Below are 22,398 nucleotides of genomic sequence, written 5' to 3'. Positions count from 1 at the left end.
ATAACACAGATAAAATGCAAAACATGCCCGTTGGCTGTTTATGCTACTGTAAGGTTTCCAGTCAAGAGTAGGCTAATTATAGTTACATTCCAGGGACACATGGGTGGCTCCACTGATGGAGCGTCGGACTCCTGATTTCCACTCAGGTGCTTATCTCGGGGTCACGGGATGGGGCCTGTGTCAGGCTCCGGGCTCAGTGCAGAGTCAGTTTGAGATTCTCTCTCCCCCCCTTTCCCTGTGCGCCCCCCTGCTCGTGTGTACACTGCCTTGCTCTAAATAAATAATAAAATCCTTTTAAAAATTACAGTTACATTTTGGGGGAGTCAAAAGTTATACCCTGATCGTTAACTGTGCAGGAAATCAGAATCCTTACACGCCTGCCCGCGGCGCACCCGCCATTGTTTGAGAGTCAGCCGCGTCTGTGTTCTAGAGGTGCTCACATGTCTCCATAGACATTTGTTCGTACCCAGCTTCTGTTTTTTTTTTTTTTTTTAAAGATTTTTTATTTATTTATTTGACAGAGAGAGATCACAAGTAGATGGAGAGGCAGGCAGAGAGAGAGAGAGAGAGAGAGAGAGAGAGAGGGAAGCAGGCTCCTTGCTGAGCAGAGAACCCGATGTGGGACTCTATCCCAGGACCCTGAGATCATGACCTGAGCCGAAGGCAGCGGCTTAACCCACTGAGCCACCCAGGCGCCCCCGTACCCAGCTTCTGTTTGTCTCACTTTTACCTAGATTGTCAAGCTTAATATGGTTTGCCTTTACTAAAAACTTAGCAATGCAATATTGTGAAGATGGGTTATGCCATATACTTCCTTTTTTCCCCATAGACATGAAGTCACCTGTTATATCTGTAAAAAATGCCTCTACTGAGTACTCTGGGACATACAGTTGTACAGTCACAAACAGAGTAGGCTCCGATCAGTGCCAGCTACGCCTGAATGTTGTTCCACGTAAGTACCTTCTTTCTGTCTGTTGTGATGACGTTTGTTTGTGTCGTCTTCATATAGCTTCCTTTAGTTCAGTCAGCAAGTGTGTATTGAGGGCAAGGGGATGTTAACCTGGCAAAGCACTCTGTGACTTGGTTATTTGCTATTTGAAGTCCTGGGAAGGGGAAAAAATATATAGCCTTTATTATTGTAATGACATTAAGAAGGTAAGAGTTGTCAAATTGACTCTTGTATTTAGACATTAGAGGTATAAGCTATTTGAACATTCTTCTATGCCAACCAAGGTAGCTATGATATTAAAATCTTTTAGTCTAGTTTCATGATTTTTATGCTTGAAATAGATTATATAGTCCAGAAGAAAGTTCTTCCAGTGGGTCTTTTCCACTAGACCAAAAAACTAATAAATGTGTTCCTTAAAGTTATTATATGCAATATGTGCAATGAAATCCGTCCATCGCTATGTACCCTTAACCTTCAGTATGACTAGATAAGGATACAGATTTTTTTTTTACTATTAATTATTGTCTTATTAATGTCTTATTCTAGCTTCAAATAGAGCTGGAACAATTGCAGGAGCAATTGTAGGAATTTTGCTTGCTCTAGTGCTCATTGGTCTTATCGTCTTTTGCTGTCGTAAAAAGCGCAGAGAAGAAAAATATGAAAAGGAAGTTCATCATGATATCAGGTAATTAAGTGACACAAGAGTTGACTGATAGAAATTAAATTTTTATGTCTCTAAAGCATTAATTCTCTTAACCATCTGAAGCATTTACCCCGCTAGAACTGGATAAAAGCTCTTTCCCTCAACACATGTGAAAGCGTTTACTTTCAGTTTCAAGTGCGCGGAACCGACCAACCTCTGTTGTGCCCTGCCTCCGGACCTTATTTTGAATCCGATTTTAAGAGCTACTGCAAATGCTTAAGACTGTCTGCCTCCTCCCAATAAAGTGCAGGCATGAAGTTTTTCAAAAAATGAGCAGATGTTGAGGTTTAGAAAGAAAGACCTGATAGTATCAAGTAACATTGGTAATTTATAGAAATGTTAGTAACTGTAATTTTATTTTTTAATATTCTAAACTAGTAGATCTTAACTAGAAGTGTGCATTGCATTATAGAACTTTAAAAGACTAACATGCGACTTAAATAACATCCAGCAGGTAAATTGACATTTGGTAGGTCTGGCTTGGAGTCTGGACACTTGTCTTTTTAAACTGCACCAGAGGTAACTCTGGTGTATATTCTTTGTCATTGCTTGGCATGAAAATTCTTATGCATAAACTCTGAGTTTTTGTAAATTTGAATCTGCTAAGTTTTCAGCTAAGGTCTTAGAGACCTTACAAAAAAAGAGACGTAACAAAAAAAAATTTTTTTTTGGTAGAAATATTTCTATAATGTGTTGGCGTGTTGGCCGACCATAACTATAGATTGTCTTATCAGTGGTAGTAGAGTATGAAGAAATTTAAGTTTGTTCCTTATAAGACAGCATTATAGAATCAAGTTTTTGTAAAACTTTCATTTTATTATGTATGAAGGAATATACTCTGTAAATGATAGATTTGGGACGAATACACAGTCCATAACATTTTACCTTACTGCAATTGCTTTTTTGTGTGTCATGCACACTTTTATATACACGATACTTAGAGGATCTTTCTTCACCCATATCCATTTTTCATAGCTTATGTAATTGTGGGTTTTTAGAAACTTGTTCTTTGAACTTGTGTTGGGATCTTTGCTTTCTAGGGAAGACGTGCCTCCTCCAAAGAGCCGTGCGTCCACCGCCCGGAGCTACATCGGCAGCAATCACTCGTCCCTGGGCTCCATGTCTCCTTCCAACATGGAAGGGTATGCCAAGACTCAGTATAACCAGGTACCAAGTGAAGACTTCGAACGTACTCCTCAGAGCCCGACTCTCCCACCTGCTAAGGTAGCTGCCCCTAATCTAAGTAGGATGGGAGCGGTGCCTGTGATGATTCCAGCACAGAGCAAGGACGGGTCCATAGTGTAGAGCCTCTGCACTTCCATCTGTGCTTTCCAGGTTTCTTTTCTCCTCTTCGGGTAGGAAGACTATTCCGTTCTAAATTCTGCTACGGGCCTCAACATATATCAAGAACTTAACCAGAACCTGAAAATTATGCTTTAAAAAGTTTTGTTTGGTTACTGAAATAGTAAAGTTGAAGTCACTAAAGACAGATTCACCAACTGAAAAATATTTCCTTTTAAGAGATTGATTTGATAGATTTCTAAATATCCACACTTAAAAGATATAGCACTTTGAATATGAAATCCTAGGTGAAGAAATTGGTGAACTTACATGCACCCTAAGTTGATACTTGAATCATGTGTAACTGGTACTTCCTATTTTCTACCATTTATTTTTAGGTTGCCTTTCTCAATTAATTTGTGATCTGGTATCCCCTCCAAATTGGTAAAGAAACATCCATGGCAAAAATACTTACGACACATCTGTGTTTGTTCTTTTTGAAACTTCTTTGGAAGCTCATTTAAATATGAGTTTGAAACAGCTCTCTAAAAACATAAAAAACACTACAGTGTTCAAGAAATTACTAGTTTTCCTTCCGAATCATTTATAGACCTTGTCTATGAAATGATTTCTTAACTATTTAATTGATAGACTGCTATAGGCAACAAGGACATAGTAAGCTCCTTTACATGCTAAAATAAAGGAGCATCTCTCTGATTCATTTAGAGATACTAGTTAGCGGTGCGGTAGTGAATATGGGTTTTGTTGATGAGTGATCTGATGCCTTGAGGCCTGTGGCCGTCTGTAGAACAATGACAGTCAGAACAAGGATGGAATATTTTGCAGTTCCCAACTAAATACTAGCCCTTGAGGTGATATTTTTCTAATAAGAAAATTATGACTCATTATTTGACAGTTACAGTTTGAAATTCCCCAATCATTGGTTCTAAATTTAAAAACATTTTTTCAGTGTTTTAGGGGGGGTGGATTATGTTGGTGTTGCACAATATATGTTTTAGAAACATGTAATCCTACATTTACCACTTGAATGTGGTTCCTGGAGGTTATTGTCTTCATAGACTCAGAATGATGAAATACATTTTCAGCTCGGAGGTGTCCTCCATCGATTCTGTATTTCAGACTTGGGAGGATGTATAGCTCTTTTATGGTCAACATGTCCTTGTGTAGTTGCAGAAAATCAAGGTGAGCTTGGAAAAGAGTGAGTCTTAGTTTTGTGAAAGTGATTTATTCTTAAAAAAAAAAAAAAAAGAGAGAGGGAAATGAAAGGAAAAGGAGTAAAAGGTATACTCCTAACTGCCAAATGTGTTAAATACTATTGTAGTAGAAGAAAGTGAGTTTATTGTATTTCCCTTAAGATTGTGAGGGAGTGTGGATATAGTAAAATGAGCCAACAGTTTCTTTATAGTAAATAAGGTTTGCAATAAATTATTTCACTAGCTCTAAAACCTTTTCCCTAGATTTTGATAGGGAGTCGGTTTCTGTTGATCTCTTCGGGTGCTGTGGTGGTAAATGCTACATTATAAATTAATGTTTGTATGAATTTGAGGTTAGGCAGAGTATTGTGTATACTTTTTAATGCTGAACTTAAGCTGAATGTCTGTGTAATGGATTAGTGTATAGTTTTATATATTTGGAAGCATTTTTTAGTAGGTTTTTAACCCTATATAATATTGCTTTTATACTTGCGTTAACATTTTCATCTGTGCCTTTGGGTAATTTTAATTTTTATTATGAATTTCTGGTGCCTATGAGCTAGCTATCACCTGAAAGGTGCTTAGAGGTGAAGGTACTGTTAAAAACACATCACTGTGACACCTTTCTCTTTTCATACTTTGATTCTTGCCTCTTCTTCCCTCTTCTTTTTGGGTGCAACTTAACCGATTGTGTTATTCATAAAGTTTCTAAAATTTCAACATCTCCAGCACTCTTTGACTGTGTATGATTTTGTAAAAGTAGCTATTTTTGAATGCCAGATGTTTGGCCTGTTTTATATAATAAAATTTATAAGATAGTGTAAGAATAAATAACAGATCACAGACTTGGATAATAAAAGCATTTGATCCTTCCCGTCCCCAGTTTTCATACAGTGAAGATTCCTCTGTCGATCTAAGTAGGAACCACGGTAAAAGGTGGATGTGTCCGCCTATCTAGGATGTGGCTCTGAGTAATCCGACCCTCCCAGAAGCGCTTTCAGGTCCACACCGCTTACAGCCCGAGAACAGAGCTCATAGAACGTCACTTGTGTGATCTGAGAAGACTGGCTGGGTAGGATTAAGTTTCGAGGACAGTTTTAGACTGACTTCTCCAGCTGTTCTCATTGTAAATTTCAGTTGATCCAAAAGTCAGATCGGTCAGGTACTGATAACTTCCCAAATAATTCTCAGCAATCCTTCAGTTGAGCTGGAAGTATTTCTTCTAGAATAACTTAGCAATCATCAAGCAATTCAACCAAAACTGGCTATTCAAAGCATTACCATGAGAAAGCCAGTCCAGGCCGCTCCAGAACAGCCCTGCATCTTTGAGGAGAATCCATTTGATTCTGTTTGACCCCTGAGACTTGACACCGTCTTTTTGAGTTACACAGGATCATTTGGAGAGAAATGGTGCTGGAGAGGATGAGTTCTGTGCTTAGAATATGCAGTTCACTGGTGTTCTTTTTCTTACTGGCAGTTTGACCAGTATTCCCCTCTTTGAGAACCCCCCCAAATTTCTTATCAATTATACTGATGGCCAGTTTATTCAGGCAAATAACTTTCTTTAAATTTGGGCTATCTGCCATGGAGTGGTTCCTTTGGAAACACAGTCTGAGTGTGTCTTGGGAGGGTTTAGTTGAAGAAATGCAGTTAGATTATGGATATGAAGAAATACCTGATTTTGTTAAAATGCTAATTTTTAAGATTGAGTTCTGGAAATTTGGAGCAAGTGAAGGGGCAAGTAAACATTTTGATTAAATATAAAGAACTCATTGCATGAAGTTGGATATTCAATTCTGTAACGTATGGCTTCTTAAAATAACTACTCTGTCTTTCTGTGTGCGTGGGGCATGTAAATTTGAAGTTCTATGAATGTTTAAGGTTCTTTCCTAATCTGTTCATCTCCACAGTGTTTAGGGCTGTCAGATGCCTTATTCCAGTGTGAACAGAAAAAACAAACATTTTATGTAGTTAATGCTTTGATGTGTCACGTAAGGAGTAGTTTGTAGAAAATGTTGGCACAACTTTAACTTTTTAGTGGCTTGTGACATTATATATATGTATATATATCTTCATAAAATTCTTGTGTTTGGTAGTATAAATGTTCTGGGCAAGTTTTAATATATCAAATGCCTTTAGATAGTCTTGCGATAGAGGCAACACATTCTGCAGGTAGAGTTTTTACTCGTTTGCCTATTTTGACACTAAAAAAGGTCCATAACTGAGCACAAATTCTACAATGTTACAGAAGTAAGGAAAAATAATGAATAAACTTGTAAATTGTGGTTCTGTTTATCTTATATAGGGTGACATCACTAAACAATTTCTTCATCTAATCTCTTACTATTATTTAAAAAAATACTCTATTTTTTTAATTTTAAAAGTATGGTGAATATCAGTTGGATTTGGTTGTGAACACTAAAAGCTCCAATCAAGGAAGAACTCTGGATTTTCTGCTAACTTAATGCCATAAGTGTTAAAAGAACCACAATTTATTCACTTATTCTCATTCCTAACTGTGAACTTTTGTGATAAATACACTTGTACTACTAAGAAAAAATATTTTGACACCTGACATATGCAAGTAGAGAATTGGTAAGTGTCAGTTTCAAAAATGATTTTGTATTTAAAGTTTCTGGCTTACGTATCCAATGGTGCAGATTTTGAAATTTGTAAAAACAAAATTTGTTTTAAAAAAAAACAAAAAAACTTGCTCTAGTTTTGTGACCTTGTGTACTTTTGAAATAAAATCAAGAAAGCAGTTTTCTGCCTCATGGTGTGGCTTATTGTGCCTTTTTAAAAATGTCTACTTTATAAAACTTTAGTATGCTATTCATCAGCGTTTCCTTTTTTCTCCCCTTCTTGCATCCTTTTAAACAGAAAAAAATCAAACTGTCACACATCAATGAAAACATGTCAGACATTCTTATATTTCCCCACTCCTGTGCATTTATGTGACACCAAATAACATAGTATTGGGGGTTGAAGCCGCCACAAAGTTGTGTGATCTGTTCACAATTTATAGCGTTAACTCAAATTTGAGTTCTTGAAGAGTAGCCTTGAGTACGTAAATATCTAGTTGTGGTTTCAAGTTTTCTTGCTGATTCTAAACAATGATTTCAGAAAAGAAAACGATGAGGTCGTAATACCTTTGTAAGAGGACATTTTTAGGGGTGTTTTATTATGATAGGGTTTTTCAGGGTTAGCACCTTTAGAGCCTTTGGGCTAGATCTAGCCCTTTATTGTGAGGGACTGTCCTTTGCCCTTTAGCGTGTTGAGCAGCAGGCCTGGCCTCTTTCTTCCTCCCCAAGGTGCGACAATCAAAAATGTCTCCAAACGTTGCCACGCGCCCATCGGGGTGGAGGGCAAAATTACTCTAGTTGAGAACCCCTGGTTTATACTGAGGTGAAATTTTCTCCCCAGAGATGAAGAGGATTGGCCTTGCCATCAGACTTGTCTAAATTCTGCTTATGACTAAGTGCTTTCCTTAGCTTCACTTTCCTGGTGTTTGAAATGGGGATAAAAATACTACATCCTGGGGGATGCTGGATGGTTCTAAGAGTGAAACTACTGAGTAAAATTCAATGCCCCTCATTTAGACCATATTTTAACCCTGTAGCTCTAAAGGCCAGATCATATTTCTGGTTAAATAAGTACCAGATGGCAAAACTGATGAAACAGAGATAAGATTGAATATAAAATAATTTGTTTTTAGTTAAAAATGGTCTAGCTTTAAGCCTAAGGCGTAATCAAATGTAATTTCTAAATGTAATAAAGGCAGCAGTGAAAAGATCATGAAGCCAGTCCTGGGAACTCAGACCAGTTTTTCATGCTGGTGTTTCTGAAATCGAAATCAAGTGTGATGTGTTGTTTTGTTACTTAAGTGATTTTTCTAAATTTGAGAACTATTTATAGAAAGAGTTGTTCCAGGAAAAAACAAAAAACAAAACTCTAGAGTGATCGAAGAACCAAGAAGTAAATTTCAGGAAAAGTTCCTTGATGCATCAGTTTGCTTCTCGTTTTACTAGTGAGCTGTGAAAATTCTAACTAATGGAGAATGAAACAGCGGGGAGAAGATGCAGGAAATTACAAGTAAAAACCAATCCTCTTGACCTGATATGAAAGATCTTTCCAGGTGCATTCCATGTCCCTGTGTTTTATTTTCTACATGCCTTCAGGTGTGCCTTGATGCCGTAGCCATGCTCCATAGCTAAGGGGCCACAGTTCCATACCTTTGTGAGTGTGGAATTTGTTCAGCCGGAGAACAGCCCCACCTTGCTTAGCTGCCCTGCAAGTGTAAGTTCAGTCGTTTTTCCTGATTTCCACCCCTGCCCCTCACTTATAAATTCGGGGTGCATCTGGGCCCTCAGCTTCCCCAGTAAAGTCTTTTAGGGCCCAAATCCTTTGCATTCCAGTTGTTTAACCTGCTTAATACGCCCTTTTACAAGTTTGAAGTGGATTTACTCCCCTCTGTCCTTAGTGCCTAACTCTCACTTGCATATTGCTCAATAAATGTTGAGTGAATTTTTAAAAACAAAACTGAGCCCTTGGGGCAAGTCTGCATTGATTTCGTATGTCTCTTACGTTCCACAAGACATCTGCCCTGGTCGCTTCCAAAAAGACCATGTCTGGAGAGAAATGCGGAGTGAGTATGTGTGGGGAGAGGAATGTACACTCGGCTCAGAAAGTTAACTTGCACGGGGCTTCCTGAGTGGCTCTGTTGGATACGCGTCAGACTCTTGGTTTCGGCTCAGGTCATGATCTCACAGCTGTCGTGGGATCGAGCCCCGTGTCCGGCTCTGCTCGGTGCAGAGTCTGCTTCAGATTCTCTCTCCCCCACTCCTGTGCTCCTCCCACTCTAGGAAATAAATAAAATCTTTAAAATACAGTTAACTTGCACAAACACAGAAGGGGGTGACCTGATCGAATAGGAGCAAACCTGGAGAAGTAGAGAAGCATTTTAGAAGGAAACTTGTAAAACCCTACTGAGAGATGCGGAGTAGTCTGGAATGAAGTTAGTGACCGTTTTCTCTCCAAGGTTATTTTGATAATTGCTTATGGGAACCTCTGAATTGTCAGGAAACCCTTTGCAGATGACTGGTTTCCATGCTAAGTCATTAATGGTGGTATGCTTTTTTTCTTGGGTTTCACAAACTTCCAGAAATATTGGAGTATGCCTTTAGAGAGGCCAAAAAAATTACATGCTTATTATCATTGCCTACTTGTGGTATATTAATATTTCTTAGTATCAGAATTCAGGGAGATGTACTTAGATAACTAAGTTACCATTTCTTAGAAGATTTTAAGACCCCCACCCCCACTTCAAAAAAAGAATTTCAACTCTTCAGGTCTTTTAAAATAGTCCTCTGAAATGACTAGTCATTTATCATTAATTTCTGTGTATGATTGTATTAGTTTGCTAGGGCTGCCCATAACACAGTGGCACAGACTGGATTAAACAAATTTATTGTCTCGTGTCCCGGAGGCTAGATGTCCAGGATTTGGGTGTTGGCAAGATTGACCACTTTTGCTTTCGGGGGAAGATCTGTCCAGGTCACTGTCCTTAGTTTTTAAGGACACGTTGGCTGTCTTCTCTTTGTGTCTCTTTACATCCTTTCCTCTATGCCCACCCTGTTGACTTGACCTGATTTTAACTAACTGTAACTACAAGGATCTATTTACAAATAAAGTTATATTCTAGGGTGCTGGGGACTAGGACTGCAACCTAGTTTTGGGGGCACACTGTTCAACCCACATCAGTAATAATGATTGGGAAGTATAAAGAAGAACAAATAAAATAGTCAAAGTGGGCATGGAACGCATGCCCAGAGAGTTTCTTAGCTTAATTTTTAGTGGTATAATAAAAATATCAGCACCTAAATAACCGTGCCAGCAGTTATTTAATGCTTGTCCGTCTCCCCTCTCACCTCCCCCAGAAGTGTACTATTTCAAATCTGTATACAGATACGTATCTGTATCAAATACGGAGTGACCATATGTGCTGTTAACCTCATATCTTTTTTTTTTTTTTTGTCAAGGGAAAAAGTAGTTGATGACATGGTTATGGATTTGGCTTTTCTTTTTTTTTTTTTTTTTTTTTTTTTGGCTTTTCTTATGAATCTTGATGACAAGATGAAACTGTTTTTCTGGGGAAATAGTTTTTAACCTCAGGAAGATGGGAGGAGGTGATATGGACCACTTTGGCAGGGGACTGGGTGGGGGGGTGGGGCATGGAGAATCTACATTATTGTGGAAGCAGATTCGTGGTCGTGGCTCTACACTCACCCATGATCTAGACAAGAGTTGATTAAAACTCTTCATTTCTAGGTGAATTTTCTTAAAGCATTTTGGCTCACTCTCTTGCTCAAAAGCTTTCTTGGACAACCTCTAACTTAAAAGTTCAAACTCCAGCTTGATTTTAGACTGTCACAACTGGCCTTCCAACTGCCATACTTCTGTGCTTACACTTGCATACACATGTTTTGATTTTTAAATAAAGCTTTATATGAAATTTTTATTTTTTTTAAGATTTTATTTATTTGAAAGAGTCAGAGAGAGAGCAGGAGCAGGGAGCAGAGAGCAGAGGGAGAAGCAGACTCCCCACTGAGCAGGGAGCCCCACGGGCTGATCCCAGGACCCTGAGATCTTGATGTGAGCTGAAGGCAGCCACTCAACCAGCTGCCCAGGTGCCCCTATATGAAACTTTTAATTTAACAGATCCTCTCAGATTATTCTGCCTCTTTTTATCTTTTGTGTATCTACCTACCTAGAACCCTAGTCTTCAAAACTGTATGTTGCATCATAGTGATACACTGTAACTTAACCAGTCTCCAACTGAGGACCATTTAAATGGATACCATCCTTTTGATATAAGGAGTAAAATTATAAGCAGTATATTTGTATATACATTGTTTGTCTTTCCTTAAGGTAAATGTCTAGAGGAGGAGATGCTGAGTAAAAAATATTCTGTTAGCTATTACTAAAATACCTTCTTGTTACAGCAGCTTATGCTTGCAACAAATGAGAGTGCTTATCTTGGCCCAAATCCTCACTCATACCCTTAATCTAATTTTGTGATCTTCTCGATTTCTGAGAATAAAATTATCTCATGGTTTAAAATTTTATTTCTATGTATTCACTTGATTATCTTTTCCTATGTTTAAAAGCCCTCTGTACTTTGGAGAACTGTGTTCATATGCTTTACTCATTTTTCTTTTGTATTATTTTGCTAATTTGGCGGAGTTCTTAAATATTAAATATTAATAAAATTAGCCCTTGATGATACGATTTTTGGGAGGCAGGGGCCAGGTTACCCTTTGTCTTTCACTCTGTTTATGGTCTTACCCTTTTCCGATCATGTAATCCTAACCCTTCCTAAACCATCCTCCCTAAACCATTCTCCTGGTTCAACTTGACTTCTCCCTAAGCCGAGGGTCACTTCTTTCCATGTTTATCTCCTCTCCTTAAGCAGATGTCAGGCCTTTCAGAGGTGGAACATCTTTACATCCAAATGATCAACACATAGATTCTCGGTGATCTCTGTTGATGAGGATAATTACAGCAGCTCTGGGTATGTTCGCATCAAGTCATTGCCACACATACTCTATCCCAGTGTGTTTTTTTCTCAGTTGATCTGTGTTTCTTCACGTTGCTGGTGTTTGGGCTCACAGCAGTTGCATGGTGTCCGCACAAAACTACATTCATGAAGAAAATGAGTTAGCTGGCACTTGGAAAGAAGAGTTGTCTAGGCCCTGGGTTCGGTCAGCTCTCACGCACTATTCCAAGTTGAATGTTGGCTACGGGCACTGTGTCTTTTAATGTTGCTAAGTAGGACATTTTCCCTGTCACGTAGTCCCAGAACTGTCAACAGTGAGAACATTTCTAGGGAACAGTAGAATGACCTTGCAATTTTCTTTTTAAAGATTTATGTATTCATTTTAGAGAGAGCACGAGGTGGGGAGAGTAGAGGAAGCAGGAAGCCTGATGCGAGGCTCAACTCACAACCCTGAGGTCATGACCCGACCAGAAATCAAGAGTCAGACCCTTTACTGACTGAGCCACCCAGGCGCCCCGACCTGGCAAGTCTAAGAGGAGAGTGTGGTTATAGAAGATCCCAATGACTGACCCAGAACCTGTTGGAAAAATTACAGTCCTCTGACATTCAGCCTCCACTAGTTTTTTGTTTTTTTTTTAAAGATTTTATTTATTTATTTGACAGACAGAGATCACAAGTAGGCAGAGAGGCAGGTGGAGAGAGAGAGAGGGAAGCAGGCTCCCCGCTGAGCAGAGAGCAGAGAGCCCGATGCGGGACTCGATCCCAGGACCCTGAGATCATGACCTGAGCCGAAGGCAGCGGCTTAATCCACTGAGCCACCCAGGCACCCCTCCACTAGTCTTTTGATCTAACAAGAAGGGGACCCTTTATGTGTTCACAGAAACACAGAACACAAAGTAAAATAAGTACATGGAAAATAATCTACTTTACCAATTTAAAGATAGTACGTGCCATGCCCAGGACAGGGGAGAGATATACACTGGATAGTAGCCAACTTGGCTGGTAGCATGTTTATATAGGTTTGATTTAAACTTTTTGCAATATGGGCAAAAGATTTGTGATTTAGTTAAGAAAATTGACATGGCAGTTTGTTTTGTAAAAACAGAACAACCCAAAATATCCATAGGATATATTATCTAGTTCAGCATTATTTTATGAAAAAACCGAGATTCAGAAAGGTTTCAATTCCCCAAGTCACATAGTTAGGAACAAAATCCAGGTCTCCTGACTCCTGGTCTAGTATTTTTCTAAGAACCTCCGGTGCTTGGCAGTCTGGGCCCTGTGAGAACCATATGAAAGGAAAGAAAATGGAAGAGTGTGTGGCTCTCTCTCATCGCTCACTGCTCCCAGCCAGCAACATCACGCAGGCAGAAGGCCAGTTGAAAAGAGCAGACTCTGGCCTAACGAGGGCTTTCTGGCCCTTGCTAAACATGGTCACCAGTGCCCAGGGCACACTGAGCGTTGACAGATGCACTCTTCTTCCAGATGGAGTGAAGCTCCTGCTGGGGGTTACGACTGGAGGGCGCAGTGTTCTACGGGAGCCCGTTTATGCTAATGTTGCGTTGCTGATTACATAATTGAAGTAAATTGTACATACCAGCTGTACTAGATATGGTGGAGACAACTTACTTAAGGAAATGATTCTGTTGGCACAGAGATTCCAACTATATTTTCTTTCAACTACAGAGAAACTAGTCTTTCAATTAGGGTCAGTATATTATAGATGTAGGTTATAGGAGAAAGAAACCATAACTCCTAGCAATAGACCCATGTGTGTATTTTTTTAAGATTGTATTTGAGAGCTTGAGTGGGGGGTGGGGCTGGAAGGAGAGGTGCAGAGGGAGAGGGAGAAGCAGGCTCCCCACTGAGCAGGGAGCCCAACGAGGGGTGGGGTGGGGACGGTGGAAGGGTGGAGGGATGGGGGGCTCCATTGCAGGACTCGGGGATCGTGACCTGAGTGGAGGTCAGATGCTTAACCCACTGAGCCATCCAGGTGCCCAACAAACCCATAGTCTAAGAAAAATTATAAATTTGGTGACAAAGTATATTTATATATTTTAAGCATTTTAAAATATATAAGGGATACACTATTTTTAATGGTTTTCCACTTAAAGCTTTTTGATTGGCACTCCTAATTGTGTCAAGGGAGAGGTTTTATTGTAAATCTGAATGCCAAATCCCTGTCAGATCCTGTATTTTAACTTTTTGTGTATTCCCTCAGATTTCATAGTATCAAGCATCACAAATGGTATCTTCAAAAAAAATTTTTTTTAAAAGATTTTATTTATTTATTTGACAGAGAGAAATCACAAGTAGATGGAGAGGCAGGCAGAGAGAGAGAGAGAGGGAAGCAGGCTCCCCGCCGAGCAGAGAGCCCGATGCGGGACTCGATCCCAGGACCCTGAGATCATGACCTGAGCTGAAGGCAGCAGCTTAACCCACTGAGCCACTCTCACTATCAGATTTTAAACACAGTCTGTCTTATCACTGGGAAACATGAAATAGATTTCACTTAGGTGACAAAACTAAATTTCACATTTTTCATGTTCCAGTCATTTTAGACAAATTTCAAAAATTTTAAATACTTTCATTTTTAATCAGTAAATTTAATTTCACTTCTTTAGTAGAAATGCTTGATGGATGATTTATAAGATGCAGAAACATTTTTTTCTACCGAACTTAGGGAAACAATCACAGGCTTATTACTTACTAACTCTAAAAAATGATCATCTATCCACTTCCTATATGAATTCAAAAAGTTAGCAGTTCTGGTACATGATCAAATTAAGCTCTAGGCCAAAGGTGGGGGTTGAACTCAGCACCTGGAGATAAGAGTCAGAGGATCCAACAACTGCGCCAGCCAGGTGCCCTTCAATTTGTCCATTTATTCCTAAACTTGAAAGGAATACTCTGCTACACCAAAGCCCACTCCAACAAAGCTGGTATATATTTAAATATATGACTGAAGACATTTCCAAAAGAGATCTGTAGTTTAATATCTAATGGTAAAGATCGGTTGAGTCACATACATGTGAATACCATGAAACCACTAAAAACCATGTTTTAGAAAAAAAAATACACAAGAAAATGTTTCACATTTTCAAATTGTGTGACCATAAAATGAATGTGTTTTGTAATACAGCAGTATTGGAGTATACAAAGTAAAAGCTCCTTTTTTAAAACATCCCCATCTATTAAAATATTAATATTGGTTAACTCTGTGGGAGGATTATAGGTGATTAATGCTCTTTCTCTGTGCTTTTAGGTATTTTTTTTTCTTAAAAGTATATTACTTTTGTTGACAGAAAAATAATTCTAATAAAGAAATGTTTGAATAAGTATGGCATTCTTAGAAGTCCCCATTAGCAATGACAATTCTACATGAGGATCCGTAGGAAAAGCAGTGGTTTAACTTGAAAAAACTTAAAAAGTTTAAAAGAAAACACTTTAAAAACTTGTAATCATTAAAAAACTAAACTGTAGGCAGTAGCACTTTTCATGGAAAAGGGAGATGAACAACAAATACAACCTTCCACGGCTAAGTTGGAAAAGAACATCTGATGCCCTCTTGTGGCCAATAATTTTAATGATAGTTTTTTCTTTTTCATTCAGATCAGTCTAAGAGAATAACACCAAAATGTCTATTCAGTTGCTTTCTAAATGACAAATAATGCTCTCATACTATTCTTAACAACTTAGTCTCTCTTCCCAACATGTGTCCTGGAGTTATACTACCAGGATTTGAAACCCTGATAATTTAGGTCACCTGAGGCAACATACTTGAATACTCTCAAGACAGTTTCCTCATGTGTAAGATCTCATGTGTAAGATGAGAATAGTAAGACATACGTAGGTTTATCTTAGAATGGACTGGTAGTACCTGTCAGACAATATGGTGAACATCTACCCACGAGTAGACACAAATCGTTCTCTTACTGGTCTCCTGTTCTTATGTAGTATGAATGAACGATCATCTTTTATTATGGCAAATGCTGCTTGCTGCATCAATTGTACATTTTTATACATTTGCAAAAGTATTTCCATAGGTTATCTTCTAGGTATGTAGAGTTTGAATTATGGGGTTAAGAGAATATATGCATTAAAAAACGTTGACAGTATCAAATTGTCTTCTACAAAGAATGCAAACCATAGTCTTTCCTGTGTTTGTCAACGTGTTAGTTTTCGGATTCAACTTGTTTGAATGGATTCAACTTGTTTCCCTTGTCATTAGTGTGCCATTAGCACATTTTCTGTTTTTAGCCATTTGCATCTCTTTATATTTATTTAGCCCTGCTAAATAATTGTATGTAGGGTCACCTGAGTGGCTCAGTTTGTTGGGTGACTTCGGTTCAGGTCATGATCCTGGAGCCACGGGATCGAGTCCTGCATCGGGCTCCCTGCTCACAGGGAGTCTGCTTCTCCTTCTGACCTTCCCCTTCTCATGCTCTCTCTCTCTCTCATTCTCTCCCTCTCAAATAAATAAAATCTTTAAAAATAATTAGTTAATTAATCATATGTAGGAGCTTTTCATATTCTCAGAATAGTAATTCATTTTCTTTTAAAGGCGCTGTAGGGGGCACCTGGGTGGCTCAGTGGGTTAAGCCTCTGCCTTCAGCTTGGGTCATGATCCCGATACTGGGATCGAGCCCCACATTGGGCTCTCTGCTCAGCAGGGAGCCTGCTTCCTGCCCCCCACCTGCCTGCCTCTGCCTACTTGTGATCTCTCTCTCTGTCAAATAAATAAATACAATCTTTAAAAATAATAAAGAAAAATAAACATGCTATGGAAATTTTCTCTTTGGAGTTACTTTTAGTTTTATGATGCCTTTTATATGCAGCTTACTTTTTTAATTCCAAACCACCAATGTTCCTGTTAAAATTGGGAAAAGTTTCGTAAGCTAAAATTAGTAAATATCTCCCTTTATATTTTATATTACTACTTTTACAGTTTCATAATTAACATTTTATCTTTAACCTATCTGGAATGTATTTTTATAGCTTAGGGTAGGAATTTAGTTTTTAAAAAATGCATACAGGGGTGTCTGACTGACTCTTTTTTTTTAAAGATTTTATTTATTTATTTGACAGAGAGAGATCACAAGTAGGCAGAGAGGCAGGCAGAGAGAGAGGAGGAAGCAGGCTCCCCGCCGAGCAGAGAGCCCAATGCGGGACTCGATCCCAGGACCCTGAGATCATGACCTGAGCCGAAGGCAGCAGCTTAACCCACTGAGCCACCCAGGCACCCCGAAACATGTGACTCTTGATCCTGGGTTGTGAGTTTGAGCCCCATGGGTGTAGAGATTATTTTAAAAAAAGACTTTGAGGTGCCTGGGTGGCTCAGTCAGTTAAGCCTCTGCCTTCAGCTCAGGTCCTGATCCCAGGATCATGGGATCTAACCCTGTGTCTGACTCCCTGCTCCATCATGAATCTGCTTGTCCCTCACCCTCTGCCCTGCTCATGTTCTCTGTCCTCTCTCTCAATTAAATAACATCTTAAAAAAAAAAAAATAGAAAATTTTGACTTAAAATTTTTTTTTAAATGCATAGCCAAATAATTCACTATTAATTTTGTATTAGTGAATTATTTTCAATTTGAAAAGTCACATTCACCATATATTAAACTTCTGTTCCTGGTTGTGCTCTTCTAATAGTTTCACTGTTCATTTCACATATATACTTTTGAGTATATATTGAGAAATCATGTAAAAGGAAAAACTGAATACTCCCTGTCCATTGTTCTTTAAAAAAATAATTCTTGACTATTTTTGAGAATTATTCTTCCATGTAAACTTAAAATTAGAGTTTCATGTTTGATTACAATTTTATCAGACTTTTAATTATGATTTATATTGACTTTTCATATTAACTTGAAAAGTGAAGTTTCCATAATGTTGAGTCAATTTAGAAATACAGCATATTCTTCTTGTTGGTTTTCTTTTTGTAAATTTTTATAAATTCTTCTCCGTTTGACTGACTCACTCCTTTCTGTTGTTAATTTCCAGGTATTTAGTACTGTTTCTTAATTATAGAGGTTTTCTCTGACAAAGCAGTATTTTAAATTTTTCTTATGAAATTAGTATTAGTTACATATAACTAGGAACAGTGGAGGAAAAGTATATAAAACTACCACTCTATTACAAGCATTTATTATTTTGAAATATTTCCAAAATAGACACAGTATGATCGACAAACAAAATTTTTAACCACACTGCAATCCTTTAATTCAGAAATGTAATAGACTGCCCATGAAACATACATGCAATTTGGTTATCAATGATATATTTGTATTTGCTAAAAATAAATCCACCAAACTTGTCTTAAATTAAGTACTCATAAAAAATGTTTTGTTTCTCTGCCTCTCTAGTTTGAAAGTAATAATGCTCAGTATAAAAGCCTTTTTTAAAAGATTTTATTTATTTTATTTGACTGACAGAGATCACAAGTAAGCAGAGAGGCAGGCAGAGAGAGAGAAGGGGAAGCAGGCTCCCTGCTGAGCAGAGAGCCCAATGTGCGACCCATCCCAGGACCCTGGGATCATTACCTGAGCCAAAGGCTAGAGGCTCTAACCCACTGAGCCAGCCGGGCGCCCTCAGTATAAAAGTCTAAAGACTGATATGTACAACCTAGAAAAATAAAGTTCTCTGTATCTGACCCTTTGCCCTGCCTCTGAGATCACTAGCTACTGTCAATTTGGTATTTTTTTCTAGATAGTTTTTGGTACCATCATAGAACAATTTTTCTTCTCCAATTTGCAGTTATGTCCAGTTTTTAACATTTTATTCTCTGTCATTACCATTTTTTTAATAGCTACATGGTATTTTCCACAGTATTTTCTTGAATAGATGTTCAGATTTTACTTAACTGTTTACTTGTTGGCTGCTTGGAGTTTAGTTGTTTTGGCCACTCACAATTTTGCAATAAATACTTTTACGTAAGTAATGGCCCCCTTGTTTGAGTATTTCTGAAGACAGATCCCTGGAAGTACAGTTTCTTGGTCAAAAGATACGCACATTTTTAACTGCCCTTCAAAAATGGTGGCACTTAAAAGCCAAATTATGGATGTCTACATCATAATCCTTGGCATTTTCAAGACCTGTGAAATTTAAGCAAGGCTCCAATTAGTAACTTATGGGAGTCATTTCTGTAACAAGTAACTCCTTTGAGGGTAAAAACAATGAAGTTTAGCACTTCTATCTATGCTGATCATGTGCTTTAAGGAAAAACATCAAACCACCCTAATTGCAGTGGTGTATTTGCTGCAAGTACTAATGGTGAATTTGCTTCTGACAAGGATTAGATGGCATTTTCATGTCATTCCTTATGTTATCCTTTAAATTATGTGAAAGAACAAAGCAATCTGGAAGGTGCCTAATGCTATAAATTGGGAGACAGACCATACTTTCTGTGGCGAATAAAGTGTGTACATTTTTAACAGGAATCACTGAAGCCTTTTCTTGAATTAGTGCTTGCATGACAATGTCACAGTATAATAAGCCGATGTTCCATCAGTAATGGAGGGATATTGTTTCCCTTCAGACCTCAATATTACTGCCTTTCACAACTGGAATACAGACTCCTAAGGGTATTATGAGAACACTGAATTCCACGTTAACTCACCAAATACTTGGTAACTAAAAGAAGTTAAAGCCTGTAATAAACTTGGGCCTTAGTAATACCATTACTTCTCTATGAGTGATCTTTCCCCTGGATCTGTCATTGGTAGTTTGCTTTGTCATCTCAGACCTGTCAAGTACACTGTTATTTCCTATTGCAATTTGATTTATAGTTTCAAACAAATAAAATGTTATTAGTCCCTTTTCAGAAACATCTGAATGGTTTGTAAGAACTTTGTCAAGGCTTTATTGTTAATAAGCAGATATTTTAATGTCTTATATCCTCACTTGCTTCATCTAATCTTTGCATGTTACTCTTTTTCAAATCTTGGCTTGATACTAAAACTTCTCCCAGTATTGTAAGCAATGAACTGAACCTACGTACCATCAACCAGGGGCTTTACAAAACCCAGGTTGGTTTGAGTCAAGATTTCATTTCTTAGCTTTCTGTTGTCTTGGGCATTTTTAAACTCCTGAGAGTCCTTACCTAAACTGGGGTAATAATGGTACCTACCTCATGGGGTTATGAGGATTAAATAAGTTATTGGCACATAGATGTGAAAATTTTTATAACTTATTTAATGTTACCTGTAAAATGGAGAGAATGGCTGCTCTGGCAAAGGAAATGTAAACACATGATAGTGTTTAAGTTTTGCTTCTTTCCAATCATCCAATAAGAAATCGCTTTCACAGTGATAGTTGAGTAGAAATCAACATAAATACTTTATTAATCTTAGACTGAAATCATTAAGTTTGCTTAAAAGTTAAATATATTAAGATAAATATTACACTGAAAAACTGGAAATAAGCACTTTAGTATTGATATGGTAGAACTTACCAAAAGAATTTGTATTTTTTAACTATTAAAATTTTCATGTCCAAGTTTTTTTTTTTTTAAAGATTTTATTTATTTATTTGACAGAGAGAGATCACAAGTAGGCAGAGAGGCAGGCAGAGAGAGAGAGAGAGGAGGAAGCAGGCTCCCTGCTGAGCAGAGAGCCTGATGCGGGACTCGATCCCAGGACCCTGAGATCATGACCTGAGCCGAAGGCCGCGGCTTAACCCACTGAGCCACCCAGGCGCCCCTCATGTCCAAGTTTTATCTCTGAATTCAGAGCTTTGCAGTTTTACTACAAAGTTAAGATGGAGAATTAAAACAAATTATCATCATTCAGTCACAAATCAGTTCTGTTTGAAACAGCCTGAAAAGGAACCTGAAATTATGCAGCAGTATTGTCTTCATTAGAGCAGCCCTACGTTGTCTAAGGGAGACAGACTTGGAGATGTCCTAGAGTCCTAAATACCATTAAGAGTTTGACAAACGGGGCGCCTGGGTGGCTCAGTCATTAACCATCTGCCTTTGGCTCAGGTCATGATCCCAGGGTCCTGAGATGGAGCCCCACATCGGGCAGGAAGCCCGCTTCTCCCTTTTCCACTCCCATTGCTTGTGTTCCCTCTCTTGCTGTGTCTCCCTATGTCAAATGAATAAATAAACCCTTGGGCACCTGGGTGGCTCAGTGGGTTAAGCCACTGCCTTCGGTTCAGGTCATGATCTCAGGGTCCTGGGATCGAGTTCCGCATGGGGCTCTCTGCTCAGCGGGGAGCCTGCTTCCTCCTCTCTCTCTGCCTGCCTCTCTGCCTACTTGTGACCTCTATGTGTCAAATAAATAAATAAAATCTTTTAAAAAATAAAATAAAATAAAGCCTTAAAAAAAGTTTGGCAAAATTGTACCCCATGCTTACTAGACTTAATTTAGGACTGATACAAGGATGGCTTTTTTTCATTAGGAATGGATTGGAAAAGCTGTATTGATGAGTTTTCTTTTGCTTTAAATAACTTTTCTAACTTCCCACCTCTAACAAGGTGGGAGGCTGGATAGTCAATCAAAGGGCAAAATCTACAGGTATTGTCTAATCACAGTCAAATGCGAAATTAGTCTTTTTCCCAAGGCACTCAGCCATTTAGCTGTAAGCACTACTGAATAAGAGATTTAGGTTTTATAGTAATCAAATGTGGAAAGAAAAATCTGGTTACTAGATGTGTGCCAAAAATACTTCCCTTCTTGACAGTACGGCTATTATGCTTCTAATTTTTCCAACAAGCTTCTAACTACAACATGAGCAAACTAAAAGAACAAATGCTGACTCCATGATAAAAATACTTGAAACCTGCCACCTTTACAACTGCACACAATCTGTCATCACACAAAACTCTCAACATGTTAAAAACATTTTCAAACTTAAATAAAACTAATCTTCCTGTGATGCCAGTTACCCATAGAAAAATATGCTTGTTTGAATAGGCATTCATTATATACTTCAAGAAAAAGGATTATCATGGTTTGAAATATATCAAAAGATACATGTAGTTTATCAAAGATAATACTAAAACTAGAAAAAAGTCTATAAGGTTTAAAAAGTTTCCTACTGAGGTTGCAGAATTTAAATTCCACATATTCTCAAACCTTTGGGCTATATGCATCCTTATGATTTGTGCACTTCTCTGGTACTCGATACTTAAATAGAAATTTATCAGAAAAAATGACAACAGGAATATTTGGAATAGCCAAGGCCTTCTAATGACTTACTAGGGAGCTGTGATTTTTCTGACAAGTCAAATAACTTATGACTAGAATAAAGATATGGGTAACAGGAAAAAAAGTATCTTCTTTTTTAAAAAATTTAATTTGGTGGGAAAAAATTCCAAATTCTTATATATCTCTCTCTCTTTTTGTAGTTCAAGTATGCTTACAAGACTGATGGCATTACGGTGGTATAAATATGAAGGACTACTGAAGAATCTGAATGAAGTACTGTACTATTTGGCTTTATTTCAGACATCTATTAAAGACTTTCTCATATGTTGGGAAAAAAAGCACAAGAATAGAAATGTAAGATAATTTCTGCTTTATGCAGTGGCATTAGGAATGTAAGTCAGATGCCATATCAAAATTGATACAGGCTAAATTCTTAGGAAAATCCTATCTATAGCAACTTTGATGGCTGAAAGATGTTTTATTGTATTTACATTTTCAATTAGTACTACTAATAAACTATAGATTTTTATATGCACATTTTTGATAA

The 22,398-nt window shown here is 38.0% G+C and overlaps 1 protein-coding gene across 3 annotated transcripts in view; it reads left to right on the top strand.

The window, feature by feature from the left end:
- Nucleotides 1–22,386, top strand: part of CXADR (CXADR Ig-like cell adhesion molecule) — a 56,305-nt gene extending 33,919 nt beyond the window's left edge. The window contains exons 5-8 of one of the 3 annotated variants that reach the window (XM_044251098.1): nucleotides 830–952; nucleotides 1,496–1,634; nucleotides 2,693–2,819; nucleotides 22,052–22,386. In XM_044251098.1, the coding sequence (XP_044107033.1) occupies nucleotides 830–952; nucleotides 1,496–1,634; nucleotides 2,693–2,819; nucleotides 22,052–22,093 (431 nt within the window). In that variant the 3' untranslated portion in view covers nucleotides 22,094–22,386. Of the gene's footprint in view, nucleotides 1–829; nucleotides 953–1,495; nucleotides 1,635–2,692; nucleotides 6,911–22,051 lie in introns of those variants that run through there. The other 2 variants (XM_044251097.1, XM_044251096.1) reach the window with 2 other exon arrangements.
- Nucleotides 22,387–22,398: the final 12 nt, after the last annotated feature.

The sequence above is a fragment of the Neovison vison genome, chromosome 6 (genome assembly GCF_020171115.1).
Source record: "Neovison vison isolate M4711 chromosome 6, ASM_NN_V1, whole genome shotgun sequence".
In the NCBI taxonomy this organism is placed as follows: domain Eukaryota; kingdom Metazoa; phylum Chordata; class Mammalia; order Carnivora; family Mustelidae; genus Neogale; species Neogale vison.
The sequence above is the reverse complement of the archived record's forward strand: the minus strand, read 5'-3'. Positions and strand labels throughout refer to the sequence as shown.